General features: G+C 37.0%; 1 protein-coding gene across 1 annotated transcript; it reads right to left on the bottom strand.

Annotated features, from left to right (window-relative positions):
* Positions 1-5,282: 5,282 nt before the first annotated feature.
* Positions 5,283-25,497, bottom strand: LOC110541600 (zinc finger protein 431-like). Its single transcript, XM_021628321.2, has 5 exons — positions 25,363-25,497; positions 24,299-24,462; positions 11,201-11,327; positions 10,950-11,010; positions 5,283-9,375 (listed from the first exon to the last, which is right to left on the bottom strand). The coding sequence occupies exons 2-5, from the start codon at positions 24,344-24,346 to the stop codon at positions 8,082-8,084; spliced, it is 1,530 nt and encodes a 509-aa protein (XP_021483996.1). The 5' UTR covers positions 24,347-24,462; positions 25,363-25,497; the 3' UTR covers positions 5,283-8,081.
* Positions 25,498-25,845: the final 348 nt, after the last annotated feature.

The raw sequence follows: 25,845 nt of genomic DNA, 5'->3' as shown, positions 1-25,845 counted from the left end.
GGTTTCAGTCTCTTCCCTAGGGTCCTCCTTGTTGTTTAGCTTCTTTAGTGCTATAGATTTTAGTATGTTTATTCTATATTATGTGGCTAATAACCACTTATAAGTTAGTGTATAACATATATCTTTGGGCATCTGGGTTACCTCACTTAGGATGATCTTTTGTAGTTCCCACAATTTTCCAGTAAATTTCATGATTTCCTTGTTTTTAATTGCTGAGTAGTATTCCATTATGTAATTGTATCACAATTTCTGTGTTCATTCCTTGATCTCCTTTAGTTTTCTTATTGCTTTAGCTAGAACTTCAAGTGCTATATTGAAGAGATACAGAGAGATTGGGTAGCTGTGTCTTGTCCCCAATTTTAGTTGAATTGCTTTGAATTTCTCCCCATTTAATTCTATATTGGCTGTTGGCTTTTTGTATACTGCTTTTATTATGTATTGGTGTGGGCCTTCTATCTCTGATGTCTTCAAGACTTTTTATCATGAATTGGTGCTAGGTTTTATCAAAGGTTTTTTTCTGCAACTAATGAAATGACCATGTGATATTTTTGCATTTCAGTTCTTTTTTAATGTTGAAATACAGTGATAGACTTAAGTATGTTGAACCATTCCTGCATCCCTGTGATAAAACCTACTTGATCACCATGGATTCTGTATTAAATGTGTTCTTGGATTTGGTTTGCCAGTATCTTATTGAGTATTTTGTTGCATCAATGTCCTTAAGAAACATTGGTCTGAAATTTTGTTTCACTGTTGGGTCTTCGTGTGGTTTAGGCATCAGTGTGACTGTGGCTTGACAGAATGAGTTTGGCAATGTTCCTTCTGTTTTTATTTTGTGGAATAATTTCAGAAGTATTTATATGAACACCTCTTTTAAAGTATCGTAGAATTCACCATAAATCATCTGGATCTGGGATTTTTTTTTCTTTGTTAAAAAGAAAATACAACCCAAGAAAACTAGTTACTTTCAAGAAAACACAGGAAAAATTAACCTCACTACAGTAAAGCAAAAAGCAACAAAGCACACAACCTTATGACCACAGCCAACATCAAAATCAAAGGATCTAACAGCCACTGGTCATTAATATCTCTCAACATCAATGGACTCAATTCTCCAATAAAAAGACACAGACTAACAGAATGAATGAGTAAACAAAACCCAGCAATCTGTTGCATACAAGAAACACACCTAAGTCACAAAGATAGACATTACCTGAGGGTAAAGAGTTGGAAGACAGCTTTCCAAGCAAATGGACCCAAGAAGCAAGCAGGAGTAGCCATTCTAATATCTGATAAAATAGACTTTCAACCAAAATTAATAAAAAGAGATGGGGAAGGACACTTCATACTCATCAAGGGAAAATTCCACCAGGAAGACATCACAATCCTGAACATCTATGCCCCAAATATAAGGGAACCTACATTTGTAAAAGAAACCTTGATAAAACTTAAACCACATATAGATCCCCACACATTAATAGTGGGAGACTTCAACACCCCACTCTCAACAAAGGACAGGTCAACTAAACAGAAATTAAACAAAGAAACAATGTCTCTGACAGAGGTCATGAATCAAATGGACCTAACAGATATTTACAGATCCTTACACCGAAACACAAAATAATTTACCTTCTTCTCAGCACCTCATGGAACCTTCTCCAAAATAGACCATATAGTTGGTCACAAAGCAAGCCTTAACAAATACAATAAGACTGAAATAATCCCTTGTATCCTGCCTAATCACAATGGAATAAAGCTGGACCTCAACAACAACAGAAATAGCAAAAAGCCTACACACACATGGAAACTGAACAATTTGCTACTAAATGACAGCTGGGTCAGGGAAGAAATAAAGAAAGAAATTAAAGTCTTCCTAGAACTCAATGAAAATGAAGACACAACATACCCAAACTTGTGGGACACACTGAAGGCAATGCTAAGAGGAAAGTTCATAGTACTAAGTGCCTTCAAGAAGAAATTCGAGACAGCTCATTCAAGCAACTTAATGGCTCACTTAAAAACCCTAGAAAAAGAAGAAGCAGACACACCAAAGAGGAGTAGACACCTGGAAATAATCAAATGCAGGGCTGAAATCAATCAATTGGAAACAAATAAAACAATTCAAAGAATCAATGAAACCAAGAGCTGGTTCTTTGAGAAAATCAACAAGATCGACAAACACTTATCCAACCTAACTAAAAGGCAGAGAGACACCATGCAAATCAACAAAATCAGAAATGAAAAGGGGGACATAACTACAGACACTGAGGAAATCCAAACAATCATTAGGACTTACTTCAAAAGTCTATATGCCACAAAATTTGAAAATCTAAATAAAATGGACAATTTTCTTAATTGATTCCACTTACCAAATCTGAATCAGGACCAGGTAAATCAATTAAACAGTCCTCTATCCCCCAAGGAAATAGAAGAGATCATTAAAAGTCTCCCATCCAAAAAAGCCCAGGACCCGATGGTTTCAGCACGGAATTCTACCAGACCTTCAAAGAAGAGCTAACTCCAATTCTCTTCAAACTATTCCACAAAATAGAAACAGAAGGAACATTACCAAACTCATTCTATGAAGGAACAGTCACCTTGGTACCTAAACCTCACAAAGAACCAACAAAGAAAGAGCATTTCAGGCCAATCTCCCTTATGAACATTGATGCAAAAATATTCAACAAAATACTTGCAAACCGAATACAAGAACACATCAAAGATATCATCCACTATGACCAAGTAGGCTTCATCCCAGGCAGGCAGGGGTGGTTCAATATACGGAAATCCATCAATGTGATCCACCATATTAACAAACTGAAAGGAAAAAAAAACACATGATAATCTCACTAGATGCTGAAAAAGCATTTGACAAAATTCAACATCCTTTCATGTTTAAAGATCAGAGAGATCAGGGATAGAAGGCACATATCTAAACATAGATATATAGCAAACTTATAGCCAACATGAAACTGAATGGAGAGAAACTTAAAGCAATCCCACTGAAATCAGGGACAAGACAAGGCTGCCCCTCTCTCCCTATCTCTTCAACATAGTGCTGGAAGTCCTAGCTAGAGCAATAAGACAGTTGACGGAGATCAAGGAGATACAGATTGGAAAGATAAGTCCAATTATCACTATTTGCAGATGATATGATAGTATGCATGAGTGACCCCAAAAACTCTACCAGGGAACTCCTACAGCTGATAAACACCTTCATCAAAGTGGCCAGATACAAAATTAACTCACAAACATCAGTAGTCCTCCTGTATACAAAAGACAAAAGGACTGAGAAAGAAATTAAGGAAACAACACCTTAACAATAGCCACAAATGACATAAAGGACCTTGGTGTAACCCTAACCAAGCAAGTCAACAACTTGTATGAAAAAAATTTCAAGTCTCTGAAGAAAGAATTAGAAGAAGATATCAGAAGATGGAAAGATCTCCCATGCTCATGGCTTGGCAGGATTAACATAGTAAAAATGGCCATCTTACCAAAAGCAATCTACAGAAAGAGAGTTTAGGAAACTCTCCTAAACTCACAATAACAGAAAGAGAGTTTAGGAAACAAGGGTTTGAGTTTTTGTCTTTATGTTGGGTTCAGGTAAACTGCAGCTACTTTTTAACTGGTAGGCATGAGACAAACTTAACAGAAGAGCAAGAAAGTGATGATAAACACTGACGTGCATTATTGTTAGCCTGTACATCTTCCTCAGTGAGGAAGGGAAAAAGAAACACAGATATATATATATCTTTCAAGGTTCCATAGATGAACAGAACTCATAAAATAAATCTCTATGTATATAGAAAGTTTATTCATTCGAATATCTCACAAGCTGTAGTCCAACTAGTCTGAACAATGGCTGACTACCAATGGAAAGTTGAAGAAGCAAATAGTTATTCAGTGCAGGTAGCTGAATATCTCAGATGGTCTTCAGTATATAACAGAATTCCAAGGAGTAGGCTCTAATGAGAGAAAAAAAATGAACTTGGTAGCCAGAGGTAGGGCAAGCAGAAAAAGAGAAAAAGCTAATACTCTTAATGTCCTTTACATTAATAGGATATAATCAGACAAGACACAGCTGTGGATGAGAGTAAAGGTGGATCTTATCACCTTAAAAAACTCAGATTAAAGAAGGGTTTTTCCATTTCAAAAGCTATGAGTATGAAAAATTCCCCACAGTACCCCACTCTTTGTGTTTGCCGTAGGTCCAGATATAGTCAAAATGACTGCCTAGACTAGCCATCACACTAGGCAATGCAGAAGAACTGAGAAAGAGGTTTTTCTTGGGGCAGGCAATAAGAGCATGTGAGCCCTTTCCAAAGCAATGGTTTTCTTCAACAAAGCAAGCACTGGATTTCACTTAGGGAATATGAATATGTCCAAATGTGGGTTTGCCTACTCTGAGCCATGCTAAATAGTACCTATGCTAAATTAAATCCTACTCTGAATGTAATCACAATGTAAAATCAGAGCTTTAGGGGCACTCTTTGCACAAAGTCAGGCTGAAATATATGTAATTTCAAAGAATGATGGACAGAAATGCCTTTGGAACTTTTATTTTGGACCACAATTTCTTACCTGAAAATTAAGTAAATGACTCCACTAAAGTAGATTGCTCAGAGATTAGCCTAGCATGGACTCCCAGGTCTAGGACGTCAGGGATGCACTTCTGAGCCAAGTGGAGATATGTATTTAAAATGACCTATCCTTGAATCAAGGAACGGAATGATAAAATAAGTTGTACAAAGGAACCATTTTTCTTTTAATGAACAATAATAAATCTTCAAATGCTACAATTATTTACACCTGAAAATCATTTCTGTCATCAGTAAGTGGGTTCTTTGCTTTGTTAACATTATCCACTTAAAAATGTTTGAGTGTGTTTGTGTGTACACACCTATGCTACAGTGTATATGTGCCAGTGAGAGGACAACTTGTTGTTATTTATTATCTACATCCCATATGTGAGTTCTCAAAATGGAACCCAAAGAGTCTTTTGGCCAGTGACTACAGTGGCCCTTATTTAGGTTGAAACAAAAAGATGTATGTAGTAGTGTGTGAGTTTGCATATACAGAAGCCGAATTATGCAAATATTAAAAAAATGTAGGAGTGATATACGCTACCCAGAGGTTGAGCTCAAATCATCAAGTTTAGCAACAAGTAACTTTACACACTGAGACAATTCTCTGACATTTACTTGTAGTTCTGAGAAAGTGTTAAGAACAAGTATTTACTCTTAATGAAGTAACACATTTCAAAACACAAAATCAGTAAATCATTTTCATTTGCTAAGAGCATTTATTATTCAAATCACATCATTTTCTTCCATCCTCAGATGACAATTTGTTTATAATCTGAACAGACAACAATATTGTACGGATATACTGTTTCAACTAAGTTAATTTGAGTATCATTGAGCTCAGGGGGAAAGTTTGTGGTATGTAAAACTGGCAACGTAACCTTAATTGTTCATATAACAATGACAAAGATAAACCCCAGAAAGTGTCACACACCCTTAATATATCTGCCATGACCTAAGATCCCTTACTTACATTACAGACACATAAAATGCTTTTTTAAAATAATCTCGTTCCTGTTACATTATCTAATATCTAGATAATTCTCTTAGAAGGCAGTTCTTCAAGATGTGACATATACTAAATATGGGAACAGAAAGAAACATGGGACTTCAAACAATATACACATACATAAACACATACCATTGAACATTTTAACATTAACTAACTACTGATATTCAAGCAAGGCTGAAAGCAAACATCTTAAAGAATTTGTGAAAACATTAAAAAAAAAGTACCATGCTTTCTCAGAGACCTTTCCTTGAAAACTATGATCACACACTACCAATGTGTGGACCACATAGATGATGATGGAGATCCCATTCTATACATTCCAGCAGAAAAATATCTATCACGAAGTGGAAATGCATTAGAATATGAACAGCCACCACAGAATGAATATCAGAACAACCTAATAAACTTCTGTGAATGGATTTGCTACAAATACAGAAAACTTCAATACCTACTCCAATGTCTCAAATTACTGACCACAACCACAGTTGGTGATCTCCATTACATTTAAATGAACATGGTAAATCATTTACTTCCTCCAAGGCTATAATAAATAAATTTTAAAGTTTATTTTCTCGAAATTGAATACATTTACTAAATCTTATATACAAATAGAGTTGCTCTCTTCTATAAATTCTTTTCTACTTTTTGATCTCAAGATATATAAGGAGTTAAGATATTTACAGTATTAAAGACATAGCTTGGCAGTTAAGTCAAGTTCATTCCTAGGACCTAGGTCAGGTTTTTACAATGTTCTATACTTCCTGGTACAAGAAGATCAAAAGGTCTGTTCTTCATGGAAACCAGAATGGACAGGAACATAAACTCAAAAAGACATACTGAGATCACATAACGGAAATTAAAACAAATTCTTAAACTAACATGTTTACTCTTGTGTAAGCATTCATTCCTATAACTCAGGTGTTGAGATATCTACAGGCTTATCTACAGAGTTTTTCATCATGAATTCCTTCATGTAATAGAAATCAAACATGTAGTTTTGAAGTCAGAGAAATGAATCCTCAGTTGGTAGAATCATTTGTGAATGTTTAGAAAATGCAGCACTCTTAGAGAAGTATGTAACTTGGGGTGGGCTTGATAGTTTTCAACTGCATAGCATCTGTAATTTTCCAGTCTCTGCTGCATGCTGCAGGTTGAGGACATGAGTTCCAAGATTCCTACTTTAGCCACCATGTATGAAATTTATGATTCCCATTTCATAGAGATCCCATATCCCACTGGAACCGTAAGGCAAAACCAACACATTTGGAAGTTGACAGACATTGTGTTTTGTTACAGAAATAGCAATAATACACACACATAATTTTAAAACTGTATGATTTCTCTCATGTAACTGAAGAGAATTTAGAAATCTAAGAAGGTTACCTTATGGTTTAAATTCCTCGGCCTTTTTTCCATGTCAACTTTTAATTGAAAACAAAAGAAGGATGGAATGTCATAAGGCATGAATACATTGTTGACACTTGTTACAATTTTCCTCCCAAATAATCTCCTGTAATTTAATGCAACTTAGTTGGTCAAAGACCTTAACAAATCTTTTATCCTAACAGATTTTCTTGAGAATGTGTTCTTTCAGGTTTTCAAAGAGTAATGTGATATGCAAAGGCTTTAAGAAGTTGCTCACACACCAAAGCTTTTACTCTTCTATAACGATAGCATGAAGTGTAAAAGTTCACCATACTAACTACATTCATATGGTTTCTCTGGAGCATGACTTTTTCTTCTGATTTCAAAGACAACTCCATGAAAAGAATTTACCACATTGCTTATCCATAGGGTCTTACTGAACTATGTGTTCTTCTATGTATGTGGAGATTAAGAAAAGGCTTTATCACATTGACTACATGTGTAAGGTTTCTCTCTACTATCTGTTCTTTATAAACTTGAAGTTGACTTTGACATGCAAAACAAGCAAGATTAATTTGCATTTCGGAACATGATAAAAAATTAATTCCTATGTATTGCTTTTTAGATACCAGCCTCCACTAAATTTTAGGGTGAACCTAAATTTAATTTCATAGTCCCTAGAAAAGCTGCACATTTCCCAATAGCTGACAAACTTTCATTTTTGTTTCCTAAAATATGACTGTTCCATAACATGTCTTTTGTTCCCCTAACATAGCGACTTTCCCAAAGTGAAGAGAAGAGATTCTCTTCAGGAAAACATAAAACCTTTTCCTAACCACAAAAGAACAAACAGATATGATTGTTTGGACTTTAAAACCTACATTTTACATCAGGTGACTTCCTCAACGACATAAACAAATCCTATATCCCTAAACCCTGATTGAAAAAAAGGTTGTAAAATAGCACATATGTTATGATTTCCAAGCTCAGAATCTCTGTAACTTTCTGGTTCACTGGAGTGTGGGGGAGTAGGTATCATAGGTTTCTCTCCAATGTGAGTTCTTTTATGTATTAGGAGAACATTGTTATCTGCAAATGCTTTACCACATTGGCTATATTCATAAGGTTTTTCTGCAGTGAGCTCTTTTATGTCTTAGGAGATGACTGTTACGTGCAAAGGCTTTACTACACTGGTTACATTCATAAGGTTTCTCTCCAGTGTGAGTTCTTTTATGTATTAGGAGATGACTGTTCTGTGAAAAGGCTTTACCACATTGGTTACATTCATAAGGTTTCTCTCCAGTGTGAGTTCTTTTATGTATTAGGAGAAGACTGTTATATGCATAGGCTTTACTACACTGGTTACATTCATAGGGTTTTTCTCCAGTGTGAGTTCTTTTGTGTATTATAAGAGTACTGTTATCTGCAAATGCTTTACCACATTCGTTACATTCAGAAGGTTTTTCTGCAGTGTGAGTTCTTTTATGTCTTAGGAGATGAATGTTCTGCGCAAAGGCTTTACCACATTGGTTACATTCATAAGGTTTTTCTCCAGTGTGAGTTCTTTTATGTCTTAGGAGATGAATGTTCTGCGCAAAGGCTTTACCACATTGGTTACATTCATAAGGTTTTTCTCCAGTGTGAGTTCTGTTATGTAATAGCAGAGTACGCCTCTCTGGAAAGGCTTTACCACAGTGGTTACATTCATAGGGTTTTTCTCGAGTGTGAGTTCTGTTATGTCTTCTGAGAGTACACCTCCGTGCAAAGGCTTTACCACATTGGTTACAGTTATAACGTTTCTCTCCCGTGTGAGTTCTTTTATGTATTAGAAGAGCATTGCTGTATGCAAAAGCTTTCCCACACTGGTTACATTCATAGGGTTTTTCTCCAGTGTGAGTTCTTTTATGTCTTAGGAGATCACTGTTACATGCAAAGGCTTTACCACACTGGTTACATTCATAGGGTTTTTCTCCAGTGTGAGTTCTGTTATGTCTTAGGAGATCACTGTTACATGTGAAAGCTTTACTACACTGGTTACATTCATAAGGTTTTTCTCCAGTGTGAGTTCTGTTATGTAATAGGAGAGTATACCTCTGTGGAAAGGCTTTACCACACTGGTTACATTCATAGGGTTTTTTTCCAGTGTGATTTCTGTTATGTTTTAGGAGATCACTGTTACATGCAAAGGCGTTACCACATTGGTTACATTCATAAGGTTTCTCTCCTGTATGTGTCCTTTTATGTCTTAGGAGATCACTGTTACGTGCAAAAGCATTACCATATTGGTTTGATTCATAGGGATCCTCACCAGTATGCATACTCTCATATGTGTGGGGACTCCTGTGATGTGTACAGAATTTGTCATATTGAGTATCTTCAGGCGGTTTGTCTCCACTATGACTGTTTTCATACCTGCAAAGATAATTGGCACATATGAAAGGTTTACCACATTCACTAGACGGATAAATCTATTTGTCCATGTCACTTAAATTTACAATTTTGTGTAAAGATAAATAGGAATTTCATATTAGGTTTTCATCATTATTTTTACATTCATGGTGTTCTCCTCTAGGGGGTGTTTTGCATATTTGAAAATACCTGTGATGGTAAAAATATTTGTCACCTGGCTCATATTTATACTATACTTTCTTCTATAAGATGTTTTACCACATATTTGTAGAAAACTGCAAGACCTCAGAGTTTTAACTCACTGACTGGGTTATTAAATTTCTCTATACTGTGCACCATGGTAAACTGGCAAAGAATTGACAAACAGAAGAATTTATATATCCCTAAAACTACATTTTCTGGATTATGATTTTGTGAGAATTCCTAATGAAGTTGAATAACCAGTTAATTGATGTTGATGTGTACTGTGTGAAAGTGTGTCAGTGTATGTGAATGCTGACTGCTGAGCCAGAAGGGAGCTAAGAGTTAACCAGATTGCAGAATTGCTCTTTTTATGGCCCATCACCTGCCCTATATTTTGTAAACATTTGTCCTTCCTTACATATCTACTGGAAATAATAAAGAGCTGACAACTGATAGCAGGGCACAAAATGGAGGGCAGAACTTCTGAGTGAGAGAGGGTTGCTGGGAAGAAGAAAACAAATGATAGGCGATTCACCAGCAGGACAGAGGGGTTAACAGATATACATGAACATGAACAAAGAGGTAGTGCTGCCCACGCAGCAGGACGCCGTGCTAGGTTTGTGCTAGGAAACAAGAGGGTTCAGAATCCACCCAGTTAAATTGCCTAAGCTTTAAAATATTAAAAAAGGCTCTGTGTCATTTTTGTACTGCTTGCATCTCTGAATAGCCCATATAAAGCATAACAGATATCACTATTTAAACATCTACTCATAATGGGGACTACTATTTATTTTAGTTGTTTTGAGTGGTATATTGTTTCTTTCAATATACCTATGACTTGTATTCACTGTGATATATGATATCTATATTAGAAGAAGAATAAAGACATGGTTTCACGTTGCATTTACACATTTGATTTGTGCTATAGGGATTATGGTTTTTCCACAACAACATTCTTGACTCTAAAAAAACTGTCCTTCTCACAAAGCTTAGCAACATCATTACAAGTATATGAGTAACCCCAGCTTTACTATGGACTACTTTAGTATAATGCTTTCTACATACTTTCAGCAACTATTTACTGTGAATATCTTTAGCAATATCTGAGTTGTAGGAGACTAAACAAATTGCAGCTCTACCTCAGAGCTCTAATGAGGCTATGATTTAAATGTTGATCTTGCATAAGATACGGTTTCCTTGCATTCTTAGAGGAGTGCCTTGCAAACACACATCAAATACATAACATGGAGGTAAATGGTTTAGTAACAAGTTAGTAATCATCAATAAATATACTTAAAGCATTCCATTTACACTTTCCCTTTTCTTTCAAATTTCTAAGACACATTAACACTTTCTCAGAACCATATTCATATCAGCTTACACATGAAAATTACCTTACATGTCTTCCAAAACTTTGACAATGCTCTTCAATATTATGATCTTCCCAATTGTAGCCTAAAATACAGTACCAGAAAATGTATGATTTATTATTGGAAATAAGGCAAAATTTAGGTCATGATCTATGGTCAATCAAGGAACCATTCACTTTAATCTTCCTCATGCTCAAGTGAAATTACAGAAGCACATCAATAATGAATAAAGAGTTCTTGCCTTATTTTAAAAAGTAAAGAAAATTCACTTATACCTATAGCAGTGAGATTCCTGTAGGTCTCCAGCATCACATCTTTGTAGAGATTCCTCTGGGAAGGATCCAGCAAAGCCCACTCTTCTTGTGTGAAGTTCACATGCACATCATTGTAGGTCAATGCATTCTAAAATATTCACACATGTGTACAACAAAAAGCATGAAACTGACAACGTATACTGGAAATGTATACTTCATTTACAATATTTTCACAGAATTCTAGTGTTTCTTCTACTTATTTTCTGACCCACAGGTTCTAATGTAATCACAAATTCTTTTTAGAAGGAAAGTGAATAGTGAGGTTCACCTCTCTAATATTTGCATCCTTTCAGGAGGATATAGCCTTGCAAGAGAAATGCAAATTCACAGACATAAAGAGAGAGAGTAAACATTAACAGTGCTGAGCCCACATCAGAGATATAGTATGAGTATTCCTAACGATAATAACAATGGACAAGCTGGGTGTATTTTCTCAAGCCTTTTATTCAAAAAACACTCAGGAGACAGGTGCAGGAGTATTTCATAGCAGTGGATGCTAGCCTGGTCTATGCAATAAGTTCCAGGACAGTCAGGGATATATAAGAATGTGACTATTCTACAAAAATTAATCAAACAAATAAAAAAGATAGAGAAACCTCTGTGAAAACTACACCAACAATTCAGGCAAGAAGATCAACAATTAACAAAGGGACAGATGAAAATTAAAAACACCTGGAAGGTAAACAACTCAATAGAACAAATGATAGCAGACAGACTGGGAGAGGACCTTCACCAACCCTATCTCTGACTGAAGGATAATATCCAAAATAAAGAATTGAAGAAATTAGACACCAACAAACCAAATAACTCAATTAAATCATGGCATAAAGAACTAAACAACTCTCAACAGAGGAAGTGCTAATGGCTGAGACGGACTTAAAGTAATGTTTGGTGTCCTTAGTCATCAAGGAAATGCAAATCAAAAGGACTGTGAATTTCAAGCTTACATTTGTCAGAATGGCTCAGATCATGAACTCAAGGGATATCACATGGTGGTGAGGATGTGCAGTAAGGAAAACACACCTTGCTGTTGAGAATGAATACTTGAACAACCACTTTGGAAGTCCATCTAGACATTTCTCAAAAAATTTACAATAGTGTAACATCAATACTTATATACCTGAATAGCTATACTACTCCGGGGAATATACCCAACACAAGGACCATAACATAACACAAGGACACTTGCTCAACTATGTTCATAGCAGATTTATTTGTAATAAACAGAAACTGGAAACAACCTAGATGTCCTGTTGAAGAATGGATAAAGAAAATGTGATAGTTATACAGTGGAATACCAATTAGCTATTAAAAACAAGGACTTCATGCAATCAACCAGAGAATGGATAGAACTAGGAAAGATTTTTCTGAGTGAGATAATCCAGACCCTGAAAGACCCACATGGTACCTATTCACTCATAAGTGGAAATTAACCATAAAGTAAAATAACCACGGAACAATCCACAGACCCAGAGTGTCAAGGAGAGCAAAGGATGTAGGAAACTCACTCAGAAGATCAAATAAGATAGGTATCTGAATTAAATGGAGGGAAGAAATAGGGCAGGAGAGGGATTGAGGAGGATAATGGGGACGGACATCAGGTATGGGGAGAGTAGAGGCAAGGAAGGAATGAAAAGAGAGAATAGAAATCAGGGTGGGTGAATTTCTAGGTCATGGGAGGCTCCTGGCTGTATATGGGTGTGGCCCTAAATGAGAAGCCATAGCATGGGTTAAGGAACCTGAAGTTGCCAAATGAGAAATATAATATGGTCTGTTAAATCTCAAAATTCAAGATGTGGATGAAGATCAATTGAAGAACAGATATAGTATGTACAAATACCTACATTTCAGGTCATCAGCCAATAATATAAAAACAAAACAAAATTACAAAGAGAGCACTCTAGATTAAGATTCAGATGGATCTCTAAGTCTGAGGCTTGCCTGACTTACATACCTACTTACAGGACACACAAGACAACAGAGAGAAAATTTTTCTTCAAAAACAAAACCAACAAAATTAATAATATAAAAAAAATGACCAATAGCACCTTGGAAAATGGAAGCAGTAATTAAAAGCCTGCCAAACACACACACGCCCTGGGATAGGTGATTTTAGAATAGAATCACACCCAATTTTCAAACAAGAGTTCATACCAATACTCATCAAAGTAGTCCACAAAATACAAACAGAAGGGACATTGCCAACCTCATTCTAATGGCACAGTCACCCTGATACACAAATCAAACAAAGTGTTAACAAAGATAAAGAATTTCAGACTAATCTCAATTATGAACATAGATACAAAAATACTCAATAAAATACTCGCAAACCAAATCCAAAAACTCATAGAAGATTATACATGATGTACAAATAGGCTTCATCTCAGGGATACCAGGATGGTTCAACATATGAAAATCCATCAATGTAATCCACCATATAAACAAACTAAAAGAACAAAATCACATGATCATCTCATTAGATGAGAAAATGCCCTTCACAAAGTCCAACACCCCTTCATCTTAACAGACTTAGAGAACTCAGGCATACAAGGAATCAGGCACATATTTAACATAGTAAAATGCAAGCTGCGAGCCAGCATGAAATTACTTGGAGAGAAACTTAAATTCCACTCATATGAGGTATAGAACAAGAATGCCTACCTTCTCCTTATCTCTTCAATATACTACTTAAGTCCTAGCCAGAGTAATACCACAACTGAAGGTGATTAAGGAGATACAAATTGGAAAGGAAGAAGTCAAAGTATCACTATTCGCAGATGATATATTAGTATACATCCATGACCCAAGAAATTCTACCAAAGAATTCCTACAATTGATATATACTTTCCACAAAGTGGCTGGGAACACAATTAACTAAAAAGATCATTAGGCCTTCTGCATACAAATGAAAAATGTGCTGAGAATGAAATTTGGGAAACAACACCCTAAACAGTAGCCACAAACAATATGAAATATTTTGTAGTAACTCTAACCAACCAAATGAAAGATCTCTATGACTAGAATTTCAAGTCTTTAAAGAGAGAAACTGAGGAAGAGATCAGAAGATGGGAAGATCTCCCAAAATCATGGATATGTAGGATTAACATACTAAAACAGCATTCTTAAGAATTGCAATCTAAAGATTCAATCCATTTCTCACCAACATCCCAACAGAATTCTTAACAGACCTTGAAAGAGCAAACAAACTTTATATGGAAAAATAAAATACCCTTGAGAGCAGACCAATCCTGTATAATTGGAATAAGGACACAGAAATAAACCCACACTCCTACTGGAACTTTACTTTCAACAAAGACAAAACCATACAATGGAAAAATGACAGCATCATCAATAAATAGCTGTGGTCTAACTAGCTGTCTGCCTGTAGAAAAATGCAAATAGACCCCTTTGTATCACCATGTAGAAACTCAAGTTCACATGGATCAAAGACCTTGTCATAAAACCAGAGACTCTAAATCATTTAGAAGACAAGGTAGAGAATTCTGGAACTCATTCACTTAGGAGACAATAGAACAAATCAGCACAGGCTCTGAGATCAATGATTAATAAATGGGATCTCAAGAAACTGAAAAGCATCTGTAAGTCAAAAGGACATTATCAAAAGAACAAAATGGCAGCCAACAGATTGGAAAAATACCAACACCAAACCTACATCAGAGTGGTAAAATCCAAAATATACAAAGAACTTATGAAATTAAACACCAATAAATCAACTAACTCAATTCAAAAATGGGGTTCAGAGCTAAACTGAGAATTCACCACAGTGGAATCCCGAATTGCTGAGAAGCACTAAAGGAAATCATCAAAAGTCCTTAGCCATCAGACAAACAGAAACCAAAATGACTCTAAGATTCCATTTTACACCACTCGAATGGCTAAGATCAGAAACTCAAGTGATAAGACATGTTGGTGATGATGTGGAGAAAAGGGAACATTCATCCACTGCTGATGGGAATGCAAACTTGTACAACTTCTCTGAAAATCAATCTGGTGCATTCTCAGAAAATTGGGAATAGTTCTACCTCCAGACCCAGCTATACCACTCCAGGGTATATATCCAAAAGATGTTCCATTACAGAACAAGAACATTTGTTCTACTATGTTCATAGCTATTTTATTCATAACAGCTAGAAACTGGAAACAACCCAGATATCCCTCAAGTCTAGAAGAATGGATAAACTACTTCTGGTACATTTAAACAATGGAATACTAATCAGTTATTAAAAATAAGAAATCATGGAAACTGCAGACAAAGGGATCAAACTAGAAAAAATCATCCTGAGTGAAGTAACACAGACACAGATAGACACATATAATATGTACTCACTTATGAGCAGATATTAGACCTATAGTACAGGATAACCATACTACAATCTGCACATGCAAAGAAGTCAAATAACAAGGAGGGTCCACAGGAGGGTGCCAGAATGTCACTCAGAATAGAAAATAGAATAGACAGCAGAAGTGGATGAAGAGAGGGAACTGGGCAGAGGTTGTTTTTGTTTTTTTCCTATCTGTGAAGAATGAGATTATGCTTTTTATTGCATTTGCATTTAATTTCTGAATAGCTTTTAGTTGAATGGTCATTTTCAAAATTTTATCTTTATCAATCCAGGAACATGGGATGTCTCCTCATTTTCTAGTCTTTCTTGATTTCTTCAGGTGTTTGAAGTTCTCATTGTAGGTTTTTTTTTTCTTTCATCTGTTTATTACTAGATATTTTACTTTCCTTCAGACATTTCTGAATGGGAGTGTGTTCAATGTCTCCTTTGAATGTTTGATGTTAGTATATACAAAAGTAAATTGACTTGTTAAGTTGGTTCTGTATACTGTCACATAGCTATTCTTGTTAATCATTTCATAAATTTTTGTGATAGAATTTTGGGGAACTGTAATGCATATTATTACATCATCTGCAAAGAGTGATAGTGTTGGTATAATGTTCTTTTGAAATGTATACACCTTACCCTTGTTCAATCAAATGCTGCTTTCTCTCCCCCTACTCTCTGGTTTCAATCTAGATATTGCATTGTGATACTTACCGTAAGCATACTGTGTAAATTGCTTGTAAACAGGCCAAAATAAAACAACTAGCTACAATGTTGTACAATGGGAGGAGCCAGAGGACAGGAAAGAGGGGAGGGGCCAGAGGTGAGTGGGAGGAGAGGTGCGAGAGGAGAGCTAGGAGAAAGAAACAGGAAAGAGATCTTGGAACTAAAAGCAAGTATAATGTGGGAAATCTAAATGTTAGGCAAGTATGAGGGTTTGGAGGTTTAGGATGGAGTAACAATTGCCCAGCATTGTGTTCTAGGTTAATTAAATAAGCCCAGTCTCTGTGTGGTAATTTGGGTATACAGCTGTTTAGGATAAACAGCAAGCTTTACCAGAATATATATCACTAGTAAATATTAAACACCACCTACAACATGATAGTTTGAATTCTACTTTCCCTATTTATATTCCTTTACATTTTTTTAATTGCCTAAACTAACACTTTGAGCAAAATATTGAAAAGGAGTAGGGGTGGTGAGCATAGATGACAAACTTCTGATCTGAGTAAACTAGCCTAAACCTTTTCTCCATTAGTGATGATTTTGGATGCAGGTTTCTCACCTATACCTTTTTTTTTTTTTTTTCCAATGCAGTTTATTCAGGAACATTGAACAATCCTCAGACCCCGGGGAAAGCCAGCCCACAGCTTAAATAGCCTCTTGGTAGCCAACCCAGGCGTGCCACGGGGGCAATGCAGATAGGTCCACATACATGGAAGCAAGCCAGATCCTCGGCCTTAGCCAAATGTGGAGTTGTTCGTGACAGAGAACACTCACCATCGGGAAGGTGGAAGGCGGAAACCAGCTCCATCTTTAAGGCATAGCATTCCGCAGCTCTCTACAGTTCCCCCTTTTTGTTTTAGACGCATCAGGCAAGAGTAGAGGTCTGATCTCTGATATTAGAAATAAATTGGGACTTTGTACCGATGTTCATTTAGGTGTCATCCACCCAAAGAGCATCAGAGCAGTCCGATACCTTTTTCTCAGAGGCAGGGCCTGGGGCATCAACCTGCATGCAATCAGACATGCTCTTCTCTGGGTCCAAAGCGGCTGACCCTGAGTGCAGTGCTTAGCCTCGCATCCTGAGCGTATCATTTTAGTTTTTTATGGTATCCAACCATGCTTGGGGAGACTGTCCTGCTTCAATGGCTGTAAAGGCCTGAATGATCATGGCTGCATCACACTGTTGTGAGACTCTAATCTTGCATATATACCACAGGCAAACCAAGGAGACCAACACCAGAAGGCCTGCTAACACTCCCATGCCCGCCCATTCCTTCAGATGATTCATGGCTGCAGCAATCCATGTTGATAATCCTGTGGCTAGTCCTGCGTCCACTCTGGTAGAATTTACTGTGACAATGGCCACTCTCAGCTGCTCCATCGTAGTATCGAATTCTCCTATACCTTTATTGTGTTGAGAGGTGTTGCCTCTAGCCTTACAACTTTTGAAACTTTTATGATAAAGGCATTTGGATTTTTTCAAAGATTTTTTTGGTTTTTTTTGTTTGTTTAAGCTATTGGGATGTTCATGTGATTTTTGTTTTTACGTCATTTATGTGGTTTTTATATTTATTGACTTATGTTGTGCCATATCAGGGATAAGCAATTTGTTCAGAGTGGAATTCAGAAATGAAAAATCAGAATTGAAAGGGAAGACCTAACAACAGACACTGAGGAAATCCAAACAATCATTAGGTCTTATTACAAAAGACTATATGGCATAAAATTTGAAAATCTAAATGAAATGGACAATTTTCTTGATAGAGTCCATCTACCAAAATTAAATCAAGATCAGGTAAACAGTATATGAATAGTACTATATCCCCAAGGAAATAGAAGCCGTCATCAACAGTCTCCCTTCAAAAAAAAAAAAAGCCCTGGGCCAGATGGATTCAGTGCAGAATTCTACCAGACCTTCAAAGAAGTGCTAATTCCAATTCTCTCCAAACTATTGCATAAAATACAAACAGAAGGAACATTACCAAAATCATTCTATAAAGCCACAGTCACCTTGATACCTAAACCACACAAAGACCCAACAAAAAAGAGAGAACTTCAGACCTGTCTCTCCTATGAATATTGATACAAAAATACTCAATAAAATCCTTGCAAACCAAATCCTCAAACACATCAAATATATCATCCACCATGACCAAGTAGGCTTCATCCCAGGCATGCAAGGGTGGTTCAATATACAGAAATCCATCAATGTAATCCACCACATAAACAAACTGAAGGAGAAAAACCACATGATCATCTCTTTTGATGCCAAAAAAGCATTTGACAAAGTCCAACACCCATTCATGTTTAAAGTCTTTGGAGAGATCAGGGATTCAAAGCACATACTTTAACATAGTAAAGGCAATATACAGCAAGCCTATAGCCAACATCAAACTCAACAGAGAAACTTAAATCAATCCTACTGAAATCAGGGATAAGACAAAGCTGCTCACACTCTCCACATCTCTTCAACATAGTACTTGATGTCCTAAAGAAATAAGAAAACTAAAGGAGATCAAGGGGATACAAATCAGAAAGAGGTCAAAGTGTCACTATTTGCAGATGATATGATAGTATACATGAGCTATGCCAAAAATTTAACCAGAGAAATCCTTCAGCTGATAAATACCTTCAGCAAAGTGGCAGGATACAAAACCAACTAAAAAAAAAAATTAGAAACCCTCCTGTATACAAAAGACAAAAGGGCTGAGAATGAAATAAGGGAAACAACACCCTTCACAATAGTCACTAATAACATAAAATACCTTGGGGTAACTCTAATCAAGCAAGTGAAAGACCTGTTTAAAAAAAAAGACTTTAGGTCTCTGAAGAAAGAAATTGAAGAAGATATCAGAAGATGGAAAGATCTGTGCTCATGGATTGGTAGGATTAACACTGTTAAAATGGCCATACTGCCAAAAAGCAATCTACAGATTCAATGCAATTCCCATCAAAATACCAACTCAGTTCTTTACAGACCTTGAAAGAAAGATTCTCAGCTTCATATGGAGAAACAAAAAACCCAGAATCTCCAAAACGATCCTGTACAACAATAGATCATCCTGAGGTATCTCCATCCCCGATCTCACGCTGTACTACAGAACAATAGTAATAAAAACAGCACGCTATTGGCATAGAAACAGAAAGGAGGATCAATGGAACTGAATAGAAGAACCAGAAATAAACCAACACACCTATGAATACTTGATTTTTGACAAAGAAGCCAAAACCATTCAATGGAAAAAAAGACAGAATCTTCAACAAATAGCACTGGTCCAAGTGGATATCTACATGTAGAAAAATGAGAATAGATCCATATTTATCGCCCTGCACAAAATTAAAGTCCAAGTAGATCAAAGACCTCAACAAAAAAACAGATACTCTAAATCGGTTAGAAGAAAAAGTGGGGAAGAGCCTTGAACTGATGTTACAGCCGACAACTTCCTGAACAGAATACCAACAGCACAGGCTCTAAGAGCAACAATCAATAAATGGGACCTCATGAAACTGAAAAGCTTCTGTAAAGCAATAGACACTGTCATCAGAACCAAATAACTACCTACAGATTGGGAAAGGATCTTCACCAACCTTATATCTGACAGAGGGCTGATATCCAGCATATATAAAGAACTAAAGATGTTAAGAAGCAATAAATCAAGTAATCCAATTAAAAAACGGGGTACGGAGCTTAAGAGAATTCTCTGTAGAGGAATATAGAATGGCAGAGATATACTTAAAGAGATGCTCAACATCCTTAGCCATCAGGGAAATGCAAATCAAAATGACTTCACCTTACAACTTACACTTCAAAACAATTTCACCTTACACCCATCAAAATGGCTAAGATCAAAAACTCAAGTGACAACACATGCTGGAGAGGTTGTGGAGAAAGGGGAACCCTCCTCCACTGCTGGTTTGGAATGTAAAATGGTACAACCACTTTGGAAGTCAATCTGGCGCTTTCTCAGACAATTAGGAATAGTGCTTCCTCAAGACCCAGCTACACCACTGCTAGGTATATAACCAAAACTTGCTCAAGTACACAACAAGGATATTTGCTCAATCATGTTGGTAGCAGCTTTATTTGTAATAGTCAGAACCTGGAAACAACCCAGATGTCCATCAACAGAGGAATGGATACAGAAATTGTGATATTTTTACACAATGGAATACCACTCAGCAATCAAAAACGAGGAAATCAGGGGTAAGATGATCAATCCTCATTAGAAAACAAATGGGATGTACACTGGACATAGGACAGGAACCTACAGCAGAAGGCCTCTGAAAAACTCTACCTAGGTGTGTATCAAAGCAGATACTAAGACTCATAACTAAACCTTCGGCCACCATATGACAGAAGGGGAGTTAGTATAACGTGGAAAGGATAGGAGCTCCACAAGGACCAAATATACCTGGGCACAGGGATCTTCTCTGAGACTGACACCCCACCAAGGACCATGTATGGATATAACCTATAACCTCTGCCCGGATGTAGCCTGTGGTAGCTCAGTAACCAATTGGTTTCCCATAGTAAGGGGAAAAGGGCCTATTTCTGACAGGAACTCTATGGCAGACTCTTTGACTTCCCCACCCCCCAAGGGAGGAGCAGTCCTGCTAGGCCACAGAGGAGGACTGAAGATACCTGATAAAACAAGGTCAGATGAAAGGGGAGGAGGTCCTCCCCAATCAGTGGACTTGCAAAGGGGCAGGGAGGAGATGAAGGAGGGAGGGTAGGATTGGGAGGGAATGAGGGAGTGGGATACAGCTGGGATACAGTTAATAAAATAAAATTAATAATAAAAATAAATTAAATTAAAAAAAGAAATGAAGAAAACAATTCAATGAATCAAGGAGACTAAGCACTGGTTCTTGGAAAAAATCAACAAGATAGACAAATCCTTAGCCAAACTTAGTAAAGGGCAGAGACAAACTATCCAAGTCAGCAAAATCAGAAATGAAATAGGGGACATAACAACAGATATTGAGGAAATCCAAATAATCATTAGGTCTTACTACAAAAGTCTGTATGCCACACAATTTGAAAATCTTCCTAAAATTCAATGAAAATGAAGACACAACTTACCCAAACTTGTGGAACACAATGAAAGCACTGCCAAAAGGAAAGTTCATAGCACTAAGTGTCTACAGAGAGTAGTTCATCTCATACAAGCAATTTAATGACACACGTAAAAGCCCTAGGTAAAAAAGAAGCAGGCACACCCAAGAGGAGTAGATGATTGGAAATAATCAAACTCAGAGCTGAGATGAATGAATTAGAAACAAAGAAAAAAGTATGTATACCACACAATTTGAAAATCTAAATAAAAAGGACAATTTTCTTGATAGATTCCATCCACCAAAATTAAATCTAGATCAGGTAAATAAATTGAATAGTCCTATATCTCCCAAGGAAATAGAATGTCATCAAAAGTCTCCCTTCCACTTGGTTTCAGCTCAGAATTCTACCAAACCTTCAAAGAAGAGCTCACTCCGATTCTCTTCAAACTATTCCACAAAATAGATACAGAAGGAACATTACCAAACTCATTTTAGGAGGTCACAGTTACCTTGATGCCTAAACCATACAAAGACCCAACCAAAAAAGAGAACTGCAGATCTATCTCTCTTATGAAGAAAAATACTCAATAAAATACTCGCAAAGCAAATCTAAGAACACATTAAAGATACCATCCACCATGTCCAAGCTAGAGCAGTAAGACAACTAAAGGAGATCAAGGGGATACAAATCAGAAAGGAAGAAGTCAAAGTATCACTATTCACAGATGATATGATAGTATACATTAGTGGGGCCACAGATTCTACCAGAGAACTTGTACAGCTGATGAACACCTTCAGCAAAATTGCTGGATATAAAATTAACTCAAAAAAATCTGAAGTCTTCCTGTATACAAAAGACAAGAGAGCTGAGAAAGAAATTGGGGCAACAACAACCTTCCAATAGTCACAAATAACATAAAGTATGTCAGTTTAACTCTTACCAAGCAAGGGAAAGATCTGTATGAAAAAAAAATTTAAGTCTCTGAAGAAAGAAATTGAAGAAAATATCAGAAGATGGAAAGATTTTCCATGCTTATGGATCAGTAAGAATAACAGCAAAAATGGTCATCCTACCAAAAGAAATCTAGAGATTAATGCAAATCCTATCAAAACAACAACACAATTCCTTACAGACATTGAACGTACAATTCTCAACATCAAATTAAAAAATTAAAAGAGAATAGTTAAAACAACCAAGTACAATAAAGAACTTCTGAAGTTATCTCCATCCATGATCTAAAGCTATACTATAGAGAAATAGTAATAATAATGGTATAGTACTGGCAGAGAAACAGACTTGTGGATCAATGGAATTGAATCAAATACCGAGAAATAAACACACACACCTACAGAAAGGCAGGACTAAGGCCAGAAATTTATACACTGAACCCCCACGGTGTGTCCTTCTCCCCATCAAGCTACTTAAGACCTCCATCCCCAGGTACTTCAGCATGGAATCTCCACTTCCACTCTCAAAAGACTACCATATGAGTGTTCTGTCTGAGTAAAAAATCCTGCTTTTGGAAATGCCTGTCTGTTCTCTTTTAAGTCCATGTCAACTGCATCAGTCCTGATCTAACAGACACTACAACATACACTGAGGAAAGCAGAGAATCACAGGTTCATATTTAAAAAGTCTTCATTCAACTAAGCATTTAAATGCAAAAAAATAAATGGGTAGAGTTCTAGATGTATAAAATCTAACAACATTAAATCACATGAAATGAATTATTAAAACAGACACATAACAACGAAGATAGAAATGGTAATTTAAAAACCTCTCAATTAAAAGAAAAAAAAAAAAAGAAAAGAAAAGCCTAGGTCTAGAAATTCAGCATGAATTCTACAAGAGTCTCAAAGAACTCATTGCAATACTCCTCAAAGTATTCCACATTAGGGAAAAGGAAGAAACACTTCCATATTTGTGTTAAGACACCAGCAGCTTTATCTTGATTACAAAAAATCAACTTCTGAAAATTAATAACACAACCTAATATTGTTAACTAATTAATAACTCATGTTATAAAGAACTTCTATACAGGTACTCAGTTATCCGTACAAGAGAAATAGTCACTTAATGAATACATTATGACTGGAAGCCACAATTATAGATTATGTCATTATTAATGTCAAATATTACTGATTCCCATAATACTAAATTATATAGTATACAAACATTCACATTTTATCTTTTATTTCCTTATCATTGACTGAATGAAAAGTTCAATTTGCTTGCTCAACAATCACCTTAATATCCTATTTGAAGTTGATTTCCAAGTGTAAACGGGTCCTAGTTTATATCTTGTTGGTTTAAAACCCACACATTACACTTATCACTAACACGTTGAGATATGGCCCATGCTCATGAGCCCTGTCTGTGTTCTAAAATTTAATGATGGGAGCACAGTTTTGATTTCACCTTCATCTGACCTTACTAATACTCAATAATCTGTGAAAGCAATTAGTTTTCAGTTACTGCTGACTCTAGGACAGGCTATTTATTGTCCACAAAAGGATCTTCTTATGGTCTTTTGTCATATAGATTGTATTTTAGGTGAAATGGTTGTTTTGGATATGATGCCCTACTCTATGTCTTATGGCATTGGACATATTACATGAAATCATAAAAATTTGTTATTGAACTTGCTATATTTTTACACTATGTATACATATAACTTAGAGAATTTCATCTCATACTAGGAAAACATTTGTTGAAAGACATTCAAATGTAATGTCTTCTGAGTGCTTTCAGTCCCCAAATCATGTAAGATACAGATATATACACATACACTTTCACAGAATCTTTTTCCATTTTAATTTCTACTTTCAACTATAAGATGAAAACGTTTTATTGGCTTGACGTCAGTGAATTACTTACCAATAATATAAGATCCTGATGCTTCCCTTGCTTATGAGTGAGGCTTACCTGGCATGGTAGAAGCCAGTCCATGTTTCTGTCTTCTTTAGGTCCCATTTCAATTTTGCTCAACAGCGTTTTATGGAGGGCACGGGCCACTGCATACACTGCATTCCATATGGAGTAGCTGGGCTCAGAAACGGTCACCACATCATTTTCTTCTGGTTTAATCTCTATAGAAATTGGGCATGGGTCATGATTTTCACATAGCAAAGCAGGAGGTGAGCAATCAACCCTGTCAATCCAGAATTCACGGAAGTACAAATCTCATGGATACTGGGAGGGTGTAGGAGACTAGAGAAAGTTCATTAAGCAGGGATAGCTCTTGCCTTTGAATATGAGACATTTTCTCTGAAAAAGTTCAAGTCATTCCTAGTTGACACGGACTCTAAATAAAATGTGTTGATTTGCCATGTTCTACACCTTCCTTCTGGTTGAAAATAATTTATTTAACATGTGGAAAAACTTCAGTTTCTTAAATGACGACAGAATACCTGCACATTTACCTGTGTATGTTGGTTCAAATTCAGCAAATCAACAGCAAATAGTACCCAAGTTTCAATTAGCTGAGAATTTGTCTTTCTTTCTTGCCTTCCTTCCTTTCTTTCCTTTATTTCTTCCTTTTCTTTCTTTCCTTCCTTCCTTCCTTTCCTCTTACCTCCTACATCTCTTACTTTTTCTCTTTGCCCATACGTACGTATATGCCTTTAGACCAGCTGAGGTGGCCAGATCCTTCTGTACTGAGTCCCCAGCACCCTAACAACTAAGCCCAGTGCACCTTACCTACTCAACCCCCAGCCCCCTAAACATTATTTATAGGGTCCTCCCTGCTCGTGCACCCGCAGGCCAGCAGAGGACGCCAGAACAATCAATATCTCGTCCCGCCATCCCCCTGCCTGCGGTTCTGCCCCAGGCACGAGCCGCTCAGGGACTCCAGGCGGATGGATGGAAGTCCAGGAGTGGACAGAGGCGGGGAACCCCAAAATCCCTCCTACTTCCCTTCCTCCCCGCCCCCACCCCATGTGTGAGCAGGATTATGAATTCATAACTGCTTGAATAAGAAGATTGCTGACCTGGGAAAACCGTTCCGGGTAGCAGCGCGTCTCTGGCGGAAGTGCCGCCCCCTTATGGCTTCGCTTCCAGATCCGCCCCGCAGACTTCCTGGCTTGGAGGCACCGAGGCTGCCCCGCCATCTCCCCGGCCCACAGGGCTGTAAACACAAACCCTCTACTCACAGACAGACCTTTATCCCTTCGTTTCTCACTTCAGAGCTCTTGCTGGTCACCGAAGTCCCAACGGTCCCAAGATGCATTGCGGCAGAGTCCCAGCGGCCTGAAAACTACAAACGTGGCTTCGGAGCAAGGAGTTCTGTAATTGTATGTAAGAACTACAAAAATGGCGTCAAAGGGGCGCGATGCGTCCTGGGATTGCTAGTAGTCTCGAGCCTGCGTCCCTACCTGTCTGCTGGCTGGACCGTGGCCCTTTAGTCGCCTACAAATCCCAGAAGGCCATGCGTGCTGTTCCCAACATTATAAACGCTGGGAGAGGAGAGGCCA

Source organism: Meriones unguiculatus, assembly GCF_030254825.1.
Source record: "Meriones unguiculatus strain TT.TT164.6M chromosome 13 unlocalized genomic scaffold, Bangor_MerUng_6.1 Chr13_unordered_Scaffold_34, whole genome shotgun sequence".
In the NCBI taxonomy this organism is placed as follows: domain Eukaryota; kingdom Metazoa; phylum Chordata; class Mammalia; order Rodentia; family Muridae; genus Meriones; species Meriones unguiculatus.
The sequence above is the reverse complement of the archived record's forward strand: the minus strand, read 5'-3'. Positions and strand labels throughout refer to the sequence as shown.